At 45.4% G+C, this 21,894-nt stretch overlaps 1 protein-coding gene across 2 annotated transcripts in view; it reads left to right on the top strand.

Moving 5' to 3' along the window:
- STRIP2 (striatin interacting protein 2) overlaps positions 1-21,894 on the top strand; it is a 189,267-nt gene that overhangs the window by 137,452 nt on the left and 29,921 nt on the right. For both annotated transcript variants that reach the window (XM_078677640.1, XM_078677638.1), the window contains exons 16-18: positions 14,468-14,594; positions 15,722-15,822; positions 20,209-20,275. In XM_078677640.1, coding sequence (XP_078533766.1) covers positions 14,468-14,594; positions 15,722-15,822; positions 20,209-20,275 — 295 coding nt within the window. The remainder of the gene's footprint in view (positions 1-14,467; positions 14,595-15,721; positions 15,823-20,208; positions 20,276-21,894) is intronic.

The raw sequence follows: 21,894 nt of genomic DNA, 5'->3' as shown, positions 1-21,894 counted from the left end.
CAGCCAGGGCGAGGTCGGCGGAGCGGAGGCGTCTGGGGTAAGTAGAAGGATAATCGCACGTTGAGGTATTTGGGTCCGGTGTTGTGGAGGGATTTGTAAGCGTGGGTGAGGAGTTTGAAAGTGACCCTCTTCTCAAAGGGGAGCCGGTAGATGTCTCGTAGCTGTTGGGTCATGTGCTCTTGGCGTGGTGTCCCGAGGACAAGTCTGACTGCGGCGTTCTGGACGGTCTTTAGCCTGTGCAGAAGAGTCTTGTTTAATCTGGCGTAGAGGGCGTAGCCGTAGTCCAGCCTGCTAGTGATGAGTGCGTGGGTGACGGTCCTTCTGTAGTCTGGGGGGATCCACTTGAAGGTCTTCCGGAGGATGCGGAGGCAGTTGAAACTAGAGTTGATCTGGCGGTTCATGGAGACTGAGGAGTCGAGGATGATGCTGAGGTTCCAAGCGTGGTCTGTAGGGGTGGGTGGGCACCCGAGGGCAGAGGCCCACCACATGTTGTCCCAGGTGGAGATGCAGGGCCCGAGGATGAGGACCTCGGTCTTCTCTGAGTTTAGCTTCAGGCAGCTGTCCTTCATCCAGGTTGCCACGTCCTTCATACCTTCCTGGAAACCGGGTCTGGTGCCTTCGGGATTCCTCGTGAGCGAGAGGATGAGCTGGGTGTCGTCGACGTAGGATACGAGGCTGAGCCCATGCTGTCTGACGATGGTGGCGAGGGGGGCCATGTAGATGTTCAAGAGCGTGGGGCTGAGTGATAATCCCTGTGGTACTCCGCAGTTGATTTCAGTGGGTTTGGAGAGGAAGGGAGGGAGTCGGATCCTCTGGGTTCTGCTGAAGAGGAAGGATTGGATCCAGTCTAGGGCTGCTCCTTGTATTCCTGTGTCGTGCAGTCTGGCTGCGAGAGTCTGATGAGACACGGTGTTGAAGGCTGTGGAGGCGTCTAGAAGGATGAGGGCCGCGGTATGTCCTTGGTCAAGTAGCGTGTTGATGTTGTCAGTGGCTGCGAGGAGGGTGGTCTCGGTGGTGTGGTTGCTGCGGAATCCAGATTGGGAGGCGTCTAGGATGAAGTTATCTTCTATCAAGGCGGTCAGCTGGGAATTCACGAGTCACTTGGTGACTTTGGCCACAAAGGGGAGGAGAGAGATGGGCTGGTAGTTTTTCAGGTCCGTTGGGTCGGCCGAAGGTTTCTTGAGCAGGGGTTTTACCTCCGCCCGTTTCCAGTTGTCTGGGCAGATGATGATCTGAGGGAGGCGTTGAAGGTGCATCCTAGTTCGGGTGCGATTATAGTGGCGGCTCTGTGGAAGATGTGCGTGGGGCAGGTGTCAGTTGGGCCTCCTGTGTGGGTTTTCTTCATGGTCGTTGTGATGATTTCAACGGTAGCGGGATCCCAGGCCGTGATGGTTGACTTATCGTCGGCAGTGGGTAGGGGGTGGTGCTTGTCGTTGGTTCACTGAAGTTGTCAAAGAGAGCCTTGTTCTTGAGATGGAAGTAGGAGCTGAGCTTGTCGCAGAGTTCCTGGGAAGGTGTGACATCCGTGGCTTCGCAGGTGGGTTTTGCGAACTGCTGTATGACGTTGAACAGTTCCTTGGAGTTGGTCATGTTGGTCTGGATTTTGTCTCTTATAAAGGTCTGTTTGGTGTCTCTTATGCGCTGGTGGTATTCCTTTTAGGGCGGTCTTGTGGTCGTTCTGTGCTTCTGTGATTTTCTGGTATCGCCAGGTTTTCTCTAGGCGTCTGCAGGAGTGTCTGGCATCTTGGAGTTCTGTGGTGAACCAGGCGTCTTTCTGCGTGCGTTGTATGGCAGGGGGGTGGAGGAATGCGAGCTTGTCGGCACAGTAGGAGATCCAGCGGTGAAACGCTCTGGCTGCGGAGTTGGTGTCGGTTGCAGCGATGGGGGGTGTTGACAGAGGGGGTGTTGAGGTCCTCCTCTGTGATCTAGCTCCAGTTCCGTCGTGGTGGGTGTGGGGCGGGTTTGGGTTCGGGGTGGTGTTGAAGGTGAAATGGATGCAGTGGTGGTCAGTCCAGAGTGGCTGGGTGGTGTGGCAGAAGCGGAAGTTAATTCCACCAACGAAGATGGGGTCGAGGGTGTGCCCCTGCCCCGCTTTGTGGGTGGGTGTGTTGACGAGCTGTTTCAATCCAAGGTTGGCTAAGTTATCGAGGAGAGTAGTTGATTCGGGGTCTTTGCTGTTGTCGAGGTGGAAGTTCAGGTCCCCCAGTAGAATGTAGTCCGTGGAGGTGATGGCATAGGGTGCGGTGAGCACGGCGATGGTAGTTGTGTGGTGGGTTCGAGGTCCTGGGGGTCTGTAGATGAGGGTGCCACGTAGGATGGTCTTGGGACTTTTCTGGATCCTCAAGTGGAGGTGTTCTGTGTTGGAGTGGGGATCACTCGTGCTGGATGTGAAGAGTCGGAGAGGGGTCTTGTGTGCAATGGCGAGTCCTCCTCCTGGGCGGTGTGGATGGTCCTTTCTCTGGATCTTGTAGCCGTCCGGGATGGTGGTGGCGATATCAGGACCGGAGGTGGTGTTGGTCCAGGTTTCCGTGAAGAAGGTGACGTCGGGCGAGAGGGTGTCGAGCAGGTCCCAGATTGGAAGCAAAAAGAGCTGGAATCATAGTTATGCATGAAATTGGAAGACACGTTTGGAAATAGAAAATTTCCAATATCTTGTACTATTTATCACTTTAGTCCTGATAACTGGTTAGACACCAGACACCAGCCCGTATTACCTGCAAATTGTATACACTTTAGCTTCTATTCTATTCTTTTATGGGTGATGCTGCTTACCTGGGTGGTCTCATATTTTCTGCAATGGAGAAAGTTGTAAGTTGCTGGAGAAGTCCACATGACAACCTCCTCTTCCTTTATTTGATTTTAGTATGTTGCTCCCCAGCAGAATGCTAGATGGTGTTGGGAATAGAGTAGTGGTTCTGCGCAGCACCAAACTGAAGTTTTCCTGCACAGAGAAGAGTGGTTCTGTGACCCAGGACCAGCGTCTGAGAATGCGAGTGGTGTCGTGCAAGCAGTGCTGTTGCAGTCGTCCTCTTCTGATTTTCTCCCCACTCTGCACTGCGCAGCAGGCTCAATGCTGTAGCCCGACCAGCCATGTTGAATCTAGCAGTGCTCAAGCTCAGTGGAGGTGTCATTACCTCCTTGCCTGTTGTGTACCCCAGGTAATGAATATATGCCTACAACCCAGCCCATGCACCTACAAAACCCTGAGAGCTTATCCTCTCACAGAGGTTGCAGTTGCCCCGCTACCTCTCTGTGCCGGGCAGTCGCTGCAGAGCAATAGATTCTCCTGAAGCATGCTGGATCAGGTGGGTTACCTTGCCCTGCAACAAGACTTGAGCCCACTCGAAGTGACCCATGATGTCCCCTGAGTTAGATACCCATCTGCTTCTAATGAACTAAGTAAGAGTGAGCTGTGGCTCTTGCAGATGTACGCTGTCCGATGCTGTCCTTGGTTTGATTCCTAACCTAGTAACTTTGGGCCACATGTACGACCATTTCCTTTTGCGACTCGCAACGTACAAATTTTAGCGACTCGTAATTTGGGAGTCGCAAAAGGAAATGTACTAATGTGTCTCAGACACATTTAGCGATTCTAGATGGGGTTGCATATGACCTGCCTCATCAATATTCGTAAGGCTGGTCCCAATTTGCGACCCATTGGGAATGGGAAATAACACTGGTATGGTGGCCTGCTGCGAATAGCAGACACCCATGTCTGTGTTTAGTCTTTAAATAAAGCAATTTTTTTTTAAATGCAGTTTGTTTTCCTTAAAGAAAACAGGACGCGTTTTCAAACCAAAAATAAAAATATTAGTTAAATTTTTTAAGATTGTCTGTGGGACCACTGTTTGTTCTTATAAAACGTGTTCGCTGCCAATCACTAAGGGGAAGGGGTTCACTGGTGACCCCTTCCTGTTTGTGAGTGGCTTACCACCTACTTGAAATAGTAGGTAAACTGCAATTGTTTTGTGACTGTATTCTGGTCGCAAAGCAATTGTACATCCCCCTGCAACTCATTATTAGGAAGGGACACACTTGGCATGCCCCTTCCTAACAACGACACGCAAACCCTATTTTGTAAGTCAATAACAGATTAAAGACTCATTTATATATGGTACAACCCATTTTAGCGGTTGCAAATGGCTCCAATCTCTGTTTGCGACCGCTAAAATACAGTCCTACATGTGGCCCTTTGTAATCTTTGCAGGCATATAATGATTCTAGTTTAACATAACAATACCAAGTATCACAAAAGCCTTAGGGCCTAATTACGAGTTTTGGTGGTGCTAGAGCAGGTGGCACGCCACCGCCACGCTCCTGCACCGCCAATACTCTCACTGCTGCCTGCCAGATTACAGGTATTTTTGTGGTCTGGTGGGTGGGCAGCGTGGCGGTCTCACTGTGGTTCTGTTGAAATGCTCATAATGAGGCTTAAACTGCACCGCCACGGGACTGCCAGTACTTTGTTTGTGCGCAGGAAGGAAGGCACCATGTTGTGCATCACTTCCCTGCAGGAACTGCGGTGCAAAAATACAGGGGGCCACAACATGTTCCCCCCTCCATGCATCCCCATGCACATGGGCAAGTGGGCTCCCTTTCTTTCCTCTCTGCCAGCAGTTTTATGCAGGAAGAGCCTGCATGAGACCGCTGGTGGTGAGAAAAGTTGTAATTTGCCTCATGGCACCACCAAGTATATTGCTGCCCTCACTTCCGCACCACTGCCAGGGATCTCTGATCACTGGCGGTTGTGGTGGTGCAATGGTGGTCCGACCGCCCTAGTCATAAAAGGGCGGTCGGACGGATGGTGCGGCAGTGACTGGACCACCACCGCTGCGTCACCTTGAGTCCGGTAGTCCGATGACCGCCAGACTCTTAATCAGGCCCTTATTCACTAAAGCATCTGGATATCAAAATCATTACAGCGCGGGGATGCCTTCGGGTCACCAGGCGCTCTACAAGTCGTTAAAATAAAATAAATAAATAAAGCGTTATGCTCATACAATTTGTTGACGTTACTGAGCTTATTCCTCAATGTAATAAAAGTCTTACATGTTTAAAAAAGAATAACACTGTTTGGATATCATGGGCCATATGTAAGTAATTTTTGTTTTGCGATTCTCAAATTGAGATTTTTAGGGAATCGCAAAACGAAATGTAGGTAGGATTAGCAAATTTTTTTGCGAATCCCAATTATTCCTTATTTGCGAATCGCAAATTGAGATTCGCAAATAAGGAATACCTTCTCATTCATTCCTATGGGCTAGAAGGCCCATAGGAATGATTGGGAAGACATTCTCAATTTGCGATTCTCAATTAGAGAATCGCAAATTGAGAATGCAATTTCAGGGTTGCAAGGGTGTCAATAGGACACCATGTTGCACCCCTGAAACAAACATGTGTGCACATGTGGGTATGTGACCCACATGGCACTTTGAAAAATGCCAAAAAGTGCTTTTTTCAAAGAAATCGCAATTTACCACCAACCTGAAGTTGGTGATATTTTGCGATTCCTTAAGCCACAATTCGCACAACTTGGATGCTTCCTACATTGCATTTAAGGAATCGCAATTTGCAATTCTTTAAATGCAATCGCAAAATAAGGAATCGCTAATTTAGCGATTCCTTATTTTGCGTGTGGCTTTTTGTGTGCTACAAAGCACATTGCCCAAATTGCGATCTCAAACGCAGAAATTCTGAGAATTTCTGCATTTGTGATCGGAATTGGGCTACCTACATATGGCCCCATGTCTCTTGTGAGTGAGCATGTGGACTACCTAAACATGATGTTCCACCCCACAACGCCCTGAAAGAGTAAGCTTTGACTGCTAGACTTTTTTACGCCCTGAAAATCAAAGCCTGAAGATGATGTACTTGGGAGATCAGCGATCTCGCAATACTACCTGTTTCCAAGGGCAGCGGCAATACTTGTTGCCAGGATTGAATACGGGCCTCTGAGTCAAGCAGGCCCTGGAGAGCTTGCCTGACAGTAAGCCACCCAAGGGGAAAAAGTGTGGGTCTATTGTAAATTTTTAGGCTGCTTTGAAACTAGCCATGCCAGGAAAATAGGAAGAAAATGTTTTTCTGTCTCACTGTTAAAACTAATCCCAGGTTGCTGTCTTTTTCCAGAAATCTGTGAACGGCCAAGGCAGAATTTTAGGGCAAGTGTGTTCGGTACCTTTACAGTGGACAATTCACCCTCTGGGACTCCTGGTGATAGTGAGCAGTGCTACGTTCAAAGGTGGATAGCATTGTCAAGAGGCACTGGTCCAAAATGGGGTTATGAGAATGGTAGTGAGGTTAGGAGACTGTGTCCAACTAAAGAAACAGCCCACTGGAGTTTCATTTTGATATAAAAGAGCTCTACAACCAAAAAGGAACAATAGCTGTTAGTCAAGACCTGCAAGCAATGATCAGTGCGCCTCTACTCAGAGGAAGCAACCATGGGTATGGCCTATGGCCTCCTGGGAGTGGGGAGGGGGGTGGATAAAGCAAGATGGCAGGGGGACCCTGGAGACAACAGAGGAGCTCTGAGGCGCACTTGATGTACTTCCCCTTATTTTGTTTCATCTACTCCGTGGCAGTAGCTTGCGGGGCACGATGCCTTGTGCGAGGGAGTGCAAGCCGATTAGAAGAAACTAGCCCAGTGACTCATAAGATGGATCCAGACCAAAGGTACAATCTGAGGTCGGTTCCCCTGGGAATGGCACAGTGACCCTCACACTAGGCCATGGCTCTGCAGAGAATCTTCAGAGAGTACTAGATCATTGTGCCTGATGACCTCAAGGTGGCAACAGTGGAATCGGATATCAGATGTATGACCACCATGGCATCAGAAACACTATTCTCGGCTGAGAATTATGGCTTTGTAGCTCACCCATAATGTATGACCCGGACATATAATCTAAAGCATAGCTGCTTGCTCCAGGTCTATGATGTGTTTCCACTATGTTTACTATTGTGCGTTTCATTGTACTCTGCCTGTGCTGCTCGTTCCTCCTTGGAATGTTTACCAACGTAGTAGAGTTGGGTTGTTTGGTCCCACCCCACCCTACAGTTCTTGTTATAGATAAAAAAAAAAGTGCTTTCATGTGCGCCGTGCCATTTCATGGCGCTGACTAAATTATAATCCAGAATGCTAAGTACAGAGTTGTCTGGTGCCTCGGAGCAGCCACCCCAGGAGTCTGAGTTTGACCTCATGGTCAGAGGTTCAAATCCAGGCGGGTCCACTCAGTCCTTCATCAGGTCAGTAACATGAGTACCATTCAGTTGGGTAACAATGACAGTCTGTAGTCTGACGCCATGACGTTCCAAAGGGTGGACATGTACTTTAGAAATACACTTTAATTTAGCATGTCATTCTAAGGTTCAACAAGGTCTGTGCTGTACCGAAGGTGCTTCAATGTATGGAGAAAAGGAGTTAGTTAGAAGAGTGGTGCAAAGTGCTGAGTTTTTAAAGATGGGTAACACACGTCAAGAGAAGGTGGTGGTAAGAAGGGCCACCATCAAGAAATTGCCTTTTGTCAGTTAGAGTAGTGAATATGTCTCTGTTGTAGGCATTAACTGGCATCACTTTGGCAAAGTAAAAACCTGCATTGCAGGCTTGGAATTGCTGTTCGTTTTACCAGTTTAGAGGAGTGTTCCATCATAGTCCATGTAAATGTATTGTGATGGGTCGTCCCAAGAAGGTGCACTAAGTTAAGGATTTGTAAGAATGGAGGGTAGACGTGGCTTTACCCTTTGAAGGAGATATAGGTAAATCTCCTAATTGAATCAACTAAAAGAAAAGAGGGGTGGGCATTCAAATGTAAGTATCCGTTTGTGTTTTTCCTAAAGAGTTTGCCACCATGGTATCAGGGTAGTTTGGGAGGAATTTGCCCTCCTGGCATATCTCAAAACTGCTATGAAGGTGTGAAAGTCGTGACTGCTGGCTATGCCTCAGCGCTAATAAGCTGCTAAGACAGGCAAACATGTGGGGTAAGTGTACATCGTGAAAGAAGGTTTGCCAGTGGTGGGACTGAAATGGCAAAAATAGTAGAAAATAATTTTGGGATCCCAAGTCCCCAGAACAAAAAATAAACAGTAGGGACAATTATGCACAAGGCATAAGAAGGAAAGGTAACTGGCAGTCTTCTTTGAAAAGGTAAATTACTAAAAGGGCATAATGCATAAGGTCATCCCACAATGAATGTGTAATGCTGATGCCTCTTGTTTGCTGTTGAATTGTTATTGTTATTGTTATTGTTATAGTCAGCTTATATAGCGCCAAATCACCTACAGGTCCCAGGGCGCTTTTGAACTGTCAGACACAACAACCTAGACGGTGACACAACGGTGGGGGAGCTAGACATGATTTACCGCTGCTCTAAATAAGATGGTTTTAAGGGATTTTCTGAAGCGGAGCAGGTTTCCTTCTTTACGTAAGGCTTCGGGTAGTTCATTCCAAATCTTTGGCAGTAAGGTCGAGAAAGATCTCCCACCTTTTGTTGCTAATCTAAATCGGGGGCATACCAGTAATTGGGCCTCCGAGGATCTCAGGTTTCTTTCAGGTCGGTAGATCTCTAGTTTTTTCTTAATGTAGGCTGGGGCTTGTCCATAGATGGCCTTGTGGGCTATGCAGAGGCTTTTGAATATGGATCTCTGCGTTACTGGCAGCCAGTGGAGGCTCTGCAGCAATGGGGATGCACGTGATCTTCTTGGAAGTTTAAAAATAAGTCGTGCCGCATCGTTTAATACCACTTGCAGTCGGTTCGTTAGTACCTTTGGTAGACCTAGGTAAAGTGCGTTTCCGTAGTCCAGCCTTGACAGTATGGTGGCCGAAATTACAGTGCGGAGCATGGACTGGGAAAGAAGCGGCACTAGTTTGCGCAGTTGTCTTATGAGCCCATTGCAAGTTCCCACCACTGCGGAAACCTGGCTCACCATTGAAAGAGCACTATCTACCTTAATGCCCAGGCTTTTTACCGTGTTGACGGGGTTGGGGGTGGGGCCAAGTTCCTGAGGCCAGTATAGGTCGCTCCAGGGGGAGCAAGTATGTGACACTATTAGCACTTCGGTTTTCTCCGGGTTGATCTTCAGGAGATTCCTGGACATCCAGTTGACAGTATACCTAAGTACTTTCTGCGCCTGTAGCTGGGCCTGTGCAGTGTCATCTATGCTCAACAGCAGTTGGGTGTCATCAGCGTAGTTGAACACGCGACAACCCATCTCTGCCAGGGCGCTTATAAGTGGTTGTAGGTAGAGGTTGAACAGGAGGGGTGATAGGGCAGAGCCCTGCGGTACCCCACATGTGAGTTCCCCCACTCCTGACACCCCATCTCCCAGCTGAATCCTCTGCGTTCTCCCGGACAGGAATGATTCTAGCCAGAGATAAGCTGAATCCCGAAACCCCAATCCTGTCAGCCTTTCCAGGAGTAGGGTATGGCTGACGGTATCAAACGCCGCTGACAGATCTAAAAGTATCAGGGCGCTTGGATGTTTCCCGTCAGCCATACCTCTGAGGTCGTCCAGTACTGAGAGCATAACCAGCTCGGTACTGTGGTGAGCACGGAACCCCGCTTGCATTTCATGAAGCAGCTGGTTAGATTCCAGGAAAGCCGATAGGGATTTCAGGACGTGCTGCTCCAAGACTTTGGACAGGAATGTCAGCTGGGATATCGGTCGGTAGTTTTTTAACACTTTGGGATCTGACCCCACTTTCTTTATGAGTGGCCTGACACGGGCTTCTTTGAAGCTAGCCGGTAGTTGCCCCATGTCCAGGGATTTGTTTAATAGGGACAGGATGTGATCTTCTAAAATGGGGCGGGCTAAGCGAAACACGCTTGGAGGGCAAGGGTCCGCTGGGGAGCCTGACTTAATTTTCCTCATCAGGAGTTCCAGGTCTAGTGGTTCAATCGGCGGAAAGCTAGACATAAACATCCCTGCTAGAGTTTTGACTTGTTGTGGATCTGTTGGATCAGTGGCAGTATTTTTTATTTCTTTCAGAATGATGTCTACTTTCTCTAAAAAATATGTCAGGAAAGCATTGCAACTAATTGTATTGTCCGTGTGTTGTGTTCTCTTGCTAAGTTCCGTGAGAATTTTGAAAGTCTCTTTCTGGACATTTTCTGCTCTATTGATACGTGTTTCATAAAATAACGCTTTAGCTTCCTGTATATGTCTTTTGTAAATGCGAAGGGATTTCTTGTATTGGTCCCGGGATACTTCATCTTTTTTATTCCTCCAGTTTCTCTCGATGATACGTAGCTCTCTCCTATAATCTCTCAGGGCAGGTGTAAACCAGGGGGCTCTTTTCCCATCACCATTTTTTATTTGAATTCTTACTGGTGCAATCTGGTCGATTGCTCTCGACAAGCTATCTGTTATCTCCCTGTACACCTGGTCTATGTCCGTGTCTAGGGCCTGAGGATGGATAAGTTTACTGAGTGACATAGTCAGTGTTTGTGAATCTACCTTTTTCCACTGACGGGTTTTTATAATGTTTGATGATGGTTGTGGAGGTTTGCCATTAATGGGGACCTCGCAGTAGATAAGGTGGTGGTCAGACCATATACAAGGGTGCACTTTGGTAAGAGTGACCTTGGGGTCTAAGGTCCAGATCAAGTCAAGGGTATGGCCCTTTATATGTGTGGGGGAGTTTACCAGTTGTCTAAAGCCTAGGGAGGTCATTGTTATCTCCAGAGAGCTGGCTGCTGGCTCTTTTCTCTCCTTGTCCCAGTGTAAGTTAAAATACCCCGTGACTACAATGTTCTTATAGCGTGAGCATATGTCGGAGGTACTGGCCATGAATAACTCATTAAAGGCTGAAGTGGAGTTAGGTGGACGATAGACAGTGACTATGATTAGGCATGAATGTAGTAACCATTAATAAAGCCAGTGCAAAATAAGAGCAGGATCGAAATAGACATGGAAGGACCACAGTCCATTGCTCTGTGAAATGCAATGATATAGCTATGCTTTCCAATGTCAGAGTAATGTCCACTTTGGATCTGTACTCTGCGTACTTCTAAGTATTGATGCATGAGGATTCCAGGTATATAGCATCAATTATAACACCCTTCTGAACAAGGCCCTTCGGGTCATTCTCTCCTGCTGCTGTTTTTAAGATCATGAGTAACCTATTTAAGGGATATCTAGTGTGAGATGCTTCAAGGACTCCAGAATAATATTTTACTATTTAGTGAAGACTTACTGGAAATTGATCCAAGGTTGGAACACTTTGTACAGATTTTACATGGAAATGGTCTTGCCTGAATGTGAGAAATGTAGGATTAGTGTGAACTACCTAAGTGTGGCCACCAAAGGCTTGCAATGCAAATAAAAATATTTCAAACATATACACTGTTAATAGAACATTGTGAGTGTTTCCTAGAAGGCAGGTGTGATTCAAAAGTACAATAACAAGTCTTAGGGCCCCATTAGGATGGTGGGCGTATCGCCCCCGCCAGGCCGATCCACCCCCCCATCCGTGCCGGAATGACCCCCCCCCCGCCATATTATTATGGCTGGGGGGTCCGCGGCGGACGGAAAGACCGTCTGCCGCTTTTCCGCTCGGTTGACATGTTGACCGGGCGGGAAAGGGTTCTATATGGTGGCGGTGTCTATCAGACACCGCTAGTCATATTAGAATGGGCAGTTTACATTGCTTTTCCGTTGCGGCAATGGAACGGCATGCGGAGTCTGCTTTGGGGGTCCGTTGCGGGCCCCCAGGGACTCCGGGGGTAGGTGGGGGGTGCACATGGGGGGTACCTATGGTACCCCCCAGCAGTTCCATGCACAACATGGCAGGCACCGCGCCGTTCCTGCCATGTTGTGCATGGAAGTGCACAGCATGCCTTCCTGGCATTGTGGCAGGCGGTGCTGAGTGCACCGCCCGCCACAATGTCAGGAATGCTGGATGCACTCGCCACTGTGGCGGGCACATCCTAATTGCAGGCACGGTACCCCCGCCCTTATGGCGGGCGGTCCCTTTCTACGATGGGATGGTAGGCGGACAAAGTCCACCCGTCATCCTAATGTTCCCCTTAGTATTTATTCACACATATATATATATTTTTGATGTGTTTACACAATAAAACCATAAAAATATAAACAATTGAATAAGAAAACATATATTAATTAATGTAGACAATAAGAAAAATGAAAAAATGAAAAATCTAAAAAACACATTTCCTAAAAATACAATAAACATTAAAATACATTTAAAAATAAAAGCAAATAATGGAAAACATAAAAAATAAAACAACTAATGCTTTAAAATATATTTAGCCAATATTATGAAAAGTATTGGAGTCTAAAAATATTAAATATACTGTTCCCACTCTAGTTTATGCAACAGTAGGGAAAGCGTAGTACTTTGTAGGATTAGATTTATTATTCTTAGTCCAGTCACTGCATTAATAGGGAAATTGCTGGGCTTCGGAGGAGTTCAATTTGCTGTTCCTACTCCAGTCAGTGAACTGCAGGATTTAGCGTTGGACTCCAGATGGGTTAAATTTACTATTTCCACTCCAAAAAGGGCAGCAAAAGGGAAAGCATTGGATTTCAGAGGGGCAAAATGTACTATTCCCACTCCTGTCAGCACAAAAGTAGGGAAAGAGAGGTAAAATGTACTCTAACAGTAGGAAAAACGTTGGATTTCAGAATGGTGATCTTTATTGTTCTCACTCCAAACAGGACAAAAGTAGAGAAAGCAGTACATTTCAGAGGGGTATAATTTACTATTTCCACTTCAACTAGTGCAACAGTAGGGAAAGCGTTTTATTTTGGAGGAATTACATTTACTAATTTCACTCCAAACAGGGCAAATGTTGGGAAAGCTTTTGATTTAAGAGGAGGGTATATTTACTATTCCAACTCCAAACAGTGCAGCAGTGGGCAAAGTGCTGGACTTTGAAAGGGTAACATTTACTATTGTAACTCCATTCCATGCAACAGTAGGGAAAGTGTTGGATGTCGCAGAGAGGACATTTACTATTCTCACTCCAAACAGCGCAACAGTAGCGAAAGTGTTGAACTGCATAGAGATTAATTTGACTATTCTTACTGCTGTCTAAGCAAGAGTAGGACAAGTACTTCACTTCAAACACATTACATTTTTGAGTAATCCATTAATGAAGAAAAAATAATGAGCTCTTAATATACAAAATATTAATTAACATAAAATATAAATGTATTAAAAAAACTAAAAATAATTCATCAATATACATAATCACTATTCATTACAAAAATCAAGAATCAAGTAATAAACAATTGTTATTCAATTACTAATTAACTTCCCACTTGATAGCCCTGTAAACCTAGCAGCACACACCTAAAATATAACTAAAAACCTATTCTTCAACTTACATGTTTAAAATAAATTAAATAATTAACAAGTAATAATTATTTTTTAATTATTATTTAACTAACTTCCCACCTTAGACCCCTACTAGCCTCTCACAACTAACATAAAAATGAAAATAAAAACATTTTCTACAGTTTACATAGAATTCAATTACTTGATTCATTTACAAATAATAATTAATAATTCATTAATTATTATTTACTTAACGTCCCACCCTATACCACCACAAACCCAACAACTAAAATGTAAGTAAAATAAATAAGTATTCCATATTGTACATAATAAAAAATCAAGTAAATAAGTAAATAACAATTACTAATTAATTGACAATTATTACTTAATTAACTACCCAACCTGTACCCCTGCAAACCTAACAGCCCGCAAATAACATATAACAAAAATATATTAGTATTACATTATATACATAATAAATATCAAACATACAATTAAATAAAATGTATTAAATATTTCTTCATTAATTATTACCCAATTAAACCCTCACCCTATCCCGCTACAAACCCAACAATCCGCTACAACACTATGTTACTATTAAAAATGTAAATAGAAAATTCGAAATCACTAAAAATTACAAGCTATATTTTAAAACAATACCATTTATTATATAAATGGTATTGTTTTAAAATATAGGTTGTAATTTTGTATGACATTACAACGCATCCTAATACATCGCATGCCATTACATCGCGGTTTTTACAACGCAAGGTGTTACAATGACTTGCGTTGGAGGGCGCTGGACTTAGGAGTAGTATAATTTACTATCCCAACTCCAGTCTACATACAGTAGGGAAGGTATTGGATAGTAAATTATACTATTCCTTGTCGTAGAGCGCCATCCAGCGCAAGTTGTTGTAACGACCTACGTTCTAAAACCCGCGATGTAATGGCATCGCGATGTAAAGACCGCGTTGTAAACGACGTTTCCCTTTATATAAACAATGGTAACACATACAATTAATATATCAACTAAAATATATTACAATAATTTAAGAAAGATATTCTTGTCAATTATATTTGAGCATCATGATATTTGTGTGTCACGATAGCTAATTTTGGATATGTATGTCTCCTGATATTTTTAACTTGATATTTTTTTTCAAATACCAGAATTACAGTTCTGGACAGCATGAGGCTGGGGATAGATGTCAACCGCCACAAAGAGATCATTGTCAAGAGCATCTCGGCCCTGCTGCTCCTCCTGCTGAAGCACTTCAAGCTGAACCACATCTATCAGGTGAGAGGAGGCGGGTCACAGCGACATCCATGGGTGTGGCCACTGAGAGCCCTAGGATGTGACGCTCGGAGGACCCCATTTTTATTATGATCATATTGGTATAGGGCTGCTTATACTTCCGCCTTGTCAGAAACCTACACTGTAGTGTGCTAGTCTTCACCTAAAAGAGCTTTGATGCTTCAGGTGTATGAAGTAATATATAAATAAATGACATTGGAATTAAAGAAGTATGCAAATGGTAAGAGCTTATACCTGATATTTCGATTTCAAGGATCCTGAGGCACCGGGCACTTCTGTTCCTGCTATAATGGGAAATTATGCAGTTTAGCAGGTAATACAGCATGTTTGTTTAATCTCGGATGAGCTGTATACTTCTTTTAGAAAGAATTGTTGTATTTGAGTAGGAAAAGACATTTGGCACTGTGATGAAAGTTGAAGCAACATTATTTACTTCTCCTTATGTATGTACTACATAGGGCTGTGTTTAAATAAGTTATACTAGTCCCCAGCGATTTCACACCAACATACACATAGCTAGTCCACCCATCTTCAAAACGTGATTTGCACCATTCTGTAGAAAATTTGCATTTTCTTTTCCAGGTTTAAGTACTGCGGATTTGCTATAAATGCTGTGCATTTTTTTTAAACACGGGAGGCTTCATAAGCCGTTGTTTTCCATTTGCATTTAAGCAAGGGCACTGGAGAAGTAAAGTATCTTTGCATACATACATTTTACATTTCGAAAGCCTGAATTTATGAGTTCCTACAGCTTTATTTTCTCGGGACATGGGATTTGAAAGAATAGTTGTTTCCTCGTGGACGGAGGAAGCAGATGATACTATTATATTTAGCAAGGAAGAGGTTCAGGACTCAGGAGATGAGCACGCGGTTCTTGTCCTTTATCTATTTCCGTGCTATTTGGTCATTCACGCTCTTTAGTCGATACTCGTGAGTGACATTGAGCACGAGACACTTTAAGATGACTGAAGCTGCATATATATCTCTGCTGAGGGGAAGGTGGAGCAGGAGTTATGAACTAACAGATAACTTGTGCTCTTGACACGTTGCTTCAGAGAGATTCCGTTGCTAATGTTTCTTGGTCCATGTCTCTGTCGTTTCTGAATTAGTTTGAGTACGTTTCGCAGCACCTGGTGTTCGCCAACTGCATCCCCCTAATCCTGAAATTCTTCAACCAGAACATCATGTCGTACATCTGTGCTAAGAACAGGTATGTTCTCGAATCTTGTCACAGCAGGTAATTGTAATTGTAAAAATATTTGTTAAGCGCGGTTGCTGCCCGTAGGCGTCCAAGCGCTGGGTTGAAGCAGGGAGGAGACGGGAGGCTAGGGTACATAGGATTTTGCAAACAGCAGTGTCTTTAAGTTTTTTCGGAATGAGAGGAGGTCTGGGTTGGACCGGAGTGAGATGGGGAGAGCATTCCAGAGCCTGGCGGTGTTCAAAGAGAACAGCCTACCTCCAGACCTGGCTCGCTTCACTCTGGGGACAACGGCGAGGAACGCCTCCGTCGACCGAAGGTTCCTGTTGGGGTGGTAGGGGGTGACAAGGTCGGTGTTAATGGCTGGACCCGATTTCCAGAAGGCGCGGTGCGCCAAGCATAGCGCCTTGAAGGCCACTCTCTGCCTCACTGGCAACCAGTGAAGACCTTTTAGAGCAGGTCTGGCTGACTGGGTGCGTGGAATTTTCAGCAGGGTGCGTGCTGCACAGTTTTGAACAACCTGCAGTTTTCGGAGGGTCATCTCAGGTGCCCCCACGTATAGGGCATTGTTCGAGTCCAGGCGAGACTGGATGAGACCCTGTATCGCCACCTTTTTGGCCTCTAGGGGAAGTAGCGGGAGAACCTTCCTCAAGATTCTAAGTAGGCCAAAACAAGTGGCGGACAGTTTTGTGGCCTGGGTGGAGAAGGAGAGTTTATTGTCCAGCCACACTCCCAGGCTCTTAACACTTTCCTTAGGGGTGGGGGGGGGGCCTAGTGTACTGGGCCACAAGGAGGTGAAAGGCACAGGAGAGGTTGGGCCTAGGAGCATGAGCTCCGTCTTTTCTCCATTTAGTTTTAGGGAGGAGTTGGTCATCCAACCCTTAACGTCCTCTAGGCATTTCAGCAGGTCGGCTGGGGAGTGCCTGTTGTTCTCCGTGGCCAGCGAGACCACAAGCTGGGTGTCGTCGGCATATGACACGATTTTAATGCCATATGGTTCGACAACACCCGCCAGCGGCCCCATGTACACGTTGAACAATACAGGGCTCAGGGAGGAGCACTGTGGCTCAGGGGTTTGCTCGAGGACATCATCTCTCCGTCGAAGATCTGAAACGACCTCCCAGACAGAAAGGAGTCAAACCACCTTAAAGCGTCACCAGAAACTCCGATGTTACAGAGACGGTCCAGCAAGATGGTGTAGCTGACCGTATCGAAGGCGGCACTCAGATCAAGGAGGATCACTGCCACTGATCCTCCCTGGTCCAGTATCCTTCTAGTTTCTTCGGTGACCGCTAACAGGGCGGTTTCCGTACCATGCTTCGGTCTGAAGCCTGTCTGGGATGTATGTAATAGAGAGTGGTCCTCCAGGAACTGGACCAGCTGCGCGTTTATATACTTCTCTAACACCTTGCTCGCCCAAGGGAGAAGTGAGATGGGGCGGTAGCTGGAGTGGTCATTTGGGTCCAGGCTGGGTTTCTTCAACAGCGCCCGTACCATGGCCTGCTTCCAAGCTGTGGGGACTGAGCACGTGGATATGGATGTGTTTAGAAGATCCAGGATTACAGGCAGGGTGGCTTCGCTAGCCTGCATCAGGATTTCCGGGGGAGCAGGGTCACAAGGAGAGCCCGACTTGACTTGTCGTGCCACCTTGCTTAAAGTATCGAGGTCCAGAGGGGGGAAGTGCTCGAGGGAAGGCTGGTCTGGGTGAAGAAGTGGTCTAGGGGGGGGGGATTAATTGCATCCGGGATTGTGGCTGCAGTTGAGAAGGTAGAGTAAATTTTTAGAACTTTATTGTGAAAGAAATCCGCAAGCTCATTGCATTGGTCCTGGGTTTTGTTAGGAGGGGGTGCCGTGTTGGCACTGGAACATTGCTTTATGATTTGAAAAATTTCTTTGGGCTTGGATTTCGCTTCTAGTATTTTCTCAGAGTAGTGGGATGCCTGGGCCGTTCTGATCCCTTCTTTGTAGGCTTTGATCGCCTCTTTGTAAGAAGCCTTTTTATCTGGGAGGAAGTCTAGACGCCAAGCTCTCTCTCGTTGCCTGCAAAGGCGTTTTAGCTGTCTTAGAGAGTCAGAGAACCAGGGGGCTGATTTCTGTAGTCTCTTCGAGGAGGATCTACGAAGCGGGAGGATCGAGTCTAGCGAGTGGGTGATCCACCTTTCGTAGTGGGCGTTTGCCACATTGGGGTCTAGGCAGGGTAACGGGCGAGTGGAGTCCAGGTTATGCAGCCAGGACTCCAATGGGAGTTTTGACCAGTTCCTCCTAGTGGTGACTTGGGGCAGTTGTTGGGGAGTTTTGTGTTTGACCCAGGTAAATGGGACCAAAAAATGGTCCGACCATGGAAGGGGGGTGGGTTGATCAACAGTTAGATCCCGGCAGTTACTAAATATAGGGTCAAGTAAATTGCCCTTTTCATGGGTCGGGGCTGTAACCAGTTGGGACAGTTGGAGGGCTTCCAGGTCGTCTAGTAATTCCTGGGCAATGTGGTCTGAGGGGGAGTTGAAGTGGAGATTGAGGTCCCCTAGGATCGTGTGGTTGGCGGAAGAAAGAATTCTTTCCGCTATAATTTCTGGAAGAGACCTATGGAACACTTTTACAGGCTCAGGGGGGCGGTAGATCAGGGTGCCGGAGAAAGAGCTATTTGCATTGAACTCTATGCAGAATGCTACACTCTCGCACAAACTTTTTGTTTTTCTTACGAGTAGCGGCAATGCGAGAAACGGGATGTCTGGCTTGGCATAAGCTAGGTTGACCAAGGAGTCGTTTTTTACCATCATCTTATTCCTGTGTTTGCATATTCCCCACTGTGGATTAGTAGGCTCAACAGAATTCCTAACCTTTTGTTTGAAAACGCAATTAAATGCAGACTTTCACTTTAAGTCCTTACATATTCAGTTTATCTGCAGACTGCATTTTCACTTCTGCTGTCTGTCCCTGTTTCATCACCTCTCTCCCTCTCTCCTCCTCTTCCTCTATTTTAACACAACCTCTGTTCCCTTTACTTCTCTCATCCTCTTTTTATAAATATATCTCACCTCTGAATCCCTACCTATCTCTCCATCTTACGTGTCCAAACCACCCTTTCTCTATACATCTGTATGAAACTCATCGCTCTATTTCTGTACTTTGCCCCTGTCTTTCTTGCTTTTCCTTTTTACACCTGTCATCTCTCCTTCTACCCTTTAACAGTCTCCCTCTACATTTCTCGCTGCATCACTACTATCGTTAAGTTAGATGTTTTTCTATACCACTTATCATTTTTGGCTCTCTCTCGCTCTCCACTGTCTACCTTGCATCTCTATATGCTTCTTTCTACCTCTTCTCTCTACTTGTCTACCTCTTTAGCTCTCTATCCAACTCATCTCTCTGACATATCTCTCTCTAGCGCTACCCTACCTCTTGGTATATGCCTCCCTCCATTTTCTAGCGCTCTCTATCACACTCGAAAACCTTACCTGCTTCTCTATTCTTCTTACTACTATTCCATTTTCTACATCTGTATCTTTCTTTGGGCTACCTCGTCTTTCTCTCATTACCCTAAATCCATCCATTCATCACTGATCTTACTTCATCTCTATTAAAACATCCTGCTTCCCGCTACTACACCTCTTTCACTAGAACTCTCCTGACCTTCTGTCTCCCTCCACCTAACAATTCTCTTAGCAAAGTCAGAGGCTGTTGTCTAGCCAAAGAAGTTTACACACTTAAAGAAGAGAGGATGGCCAAGGCAGTGGAAGGTAATTAAGGAGGAAATTACCAGATTTCACCAGATGGAATAGTGAAAACCCTAGACACATTGCTTTGATTTTCATCGTTACAGTGAGGAGGCCAGTTGTAAAGGTAGATTTAATTTGTGATTATACCTAACTGGCGACCAAAGCAACAATTTCAAGCACTGAAGGTACCTTATGTTGATGCGAAGTGCTAGTCATCTAAACATCCACCAGTGTTGTCCTTATCGTGTTTTTTCCTACAATGGGATGAATTAGCTGGTTAGACACTGACTTCTTACTAGTAAAATATTGCTGTTGCAAGACAAAAAAAATCTACATCCAAACACAAAAATAAATGACTTTATTACTGCCTTTTCGGGCTTTCTTTTGGTTCTATTTGGCTGGCAGACACCAGACAGATTGAGCTTTTGGCTCTTTTTGATTGCTAACGTTTCTGAAAGTTTAACATATAATTCAATATTGGTTGGGGTCGCAATGGCTTGAATTAGCTGAAAATTATAAATAAAGTTAAAGATGCTCCTAGCAATGGGCCCCACAAATCTTTAAAGTGGTTCAGCAGGTATATGATTCTAAGTGGCGGGCAGCGCTAACTTCACATTATGCTCCCACAGGGCACCTGGAAGTGCTCTCTCTTTGACCGCATTTTGCTCCATGTCTTTCACAGTATTTGCATCCTTGATTACCCATACTGCACTACCCACGAGCTGCCGGAACTGACTGCGGAAAGTCTGGTAAGAAGCACCCAAGGTTAGCAATCTAATGCCAATACTGACAAAACTGATCATTTGGGCTTCTGTATAGTGGACACATACAGAGATACACTCGCAATGTAAATGGCCCTATGCTGAAAGATCATTCATGGATAAATAAACCATGCACGCACCCTGTCATGCACAATGATGAGCATACATGCCAGTGCCATGCATAGGGAACATCACTCACATGCTGCCACTCATTCACATAGACCAACAGAAATACAAGGTCACGTGCACGCGCGCACACACACACAGGGGTTCATGCATAAATACAGAGCTGTCGAGTTTTCAGTATGTTCATGTGTAACACTTTCATGTTTTTAGCATGCTTATGTGTGATATTTTAATGCATTGCATGTGACACTTTGAGTGACACTACAAGTAGAACTAACCATTTATGTCCATTTAGTTAGCTACATATCTGAAATGAATCATTTTTTGGTAACGTAACGGTTTTCAAACAGGCATAAAGCAGCTCTATTAGTTATGAAATGCAAATGCAAGTCACCAAGCAGTCCATGTCCAACCACCAGCCCTTGGTGCCAACAGTGTGTGCAGTCCCTGCTCTGCAGGGTTTCTTGGGTGGCACACAGTTACGCGTATAGAAGTGTAAATGGGTCTAAAGGGTAGGTAGCCGCTCGTACACAGTGTTCACCAATAGAAGTTTACATGTTGGTTCCAGTGCATCTTAACAGTAGAGAAGCTCTGGCACCCACCAGTGACAGGGAGACACCCCAATATCCAACAGAGACAGCAGGAATGTACTGACGTCCATCACAGACACACAGGGAAGTCCCCCACCCGAGGAGTGGGGGACATCTTAGAAAAGCCACGCGAGAGATGCTTCATTCAGCCAAAGCCAGGTGAGACTTCAAGTCCCTTCTTTAACTGGCAGTGGGAGAAGTGACACTAGAAGTGCTCTTGGAGACAGAAGGTGTCCATCCTTCAAAACATGGGGTTATTTGGCAGCTAGGTTGCAGGACCCCTCCCTTCCTTGTAACATACTTACATCCTGATTGAGTGGAGTTTGCATTGCATTCCAATCAGAGATACACAGAGATTGAATGGGGCTTCCATGTCTCAAAGTGAGTGAATTTCAAATACTGGTGATAATTGTTCAATTTGCCACGGTCTGTAGAAATCTAAAGGACCTGGAAACTTTTAAGTATTGCATTAGTAGTACCAGATAGGTTTTACGCCATAGTATGATTCAAGGAGCACTACCAGACAGTCATTATTTTTTTACAACACAATTATATTGGTTTTCATGAATAAAACATATCCACCCATGCTACACACCAAAACTATGTATGATGTTTTAAGCTACCTACCTGTGTAGCATCATTATCTAACAGTGAGTTGGGCAAACTGGTGTCCAACACAGCTGTCAAATGGGCATGTGTTAAGTTTTCAACCTGTTCTGAACTTTTAGCCAACGTATTGGATTCTGGGATATATAGTTTTGATTTTAACATCACATGATGGCATTTATGCGCCCACCCTTTCAAAATACTGATGCCTAAAATGCCATGACACACTGAAGACGACATATGGAAGCAGCCTCCTGCTACTTACAATATTTCATGAAGAACCCA

The sequence above is a fragment of the Lissotriton helveticus genome, chromosome 1_1, assembly GCF_964261635.1.
Source record: "Lissotriton helveticus chromosome 1_1, aLisHel1.1, whole genome shotgun sequence".
NCBI lineage: Eukaryota > Metazoa > Chordata > Amphibia > Caudata > Salamandridae > Lissotriton > Lissotriton helveticus.
The sequence above is the reverse complement of the archived record's forward strand: the minus strand, read 5'-3'. Positions and strand labels throughout refer to the sequence as shown.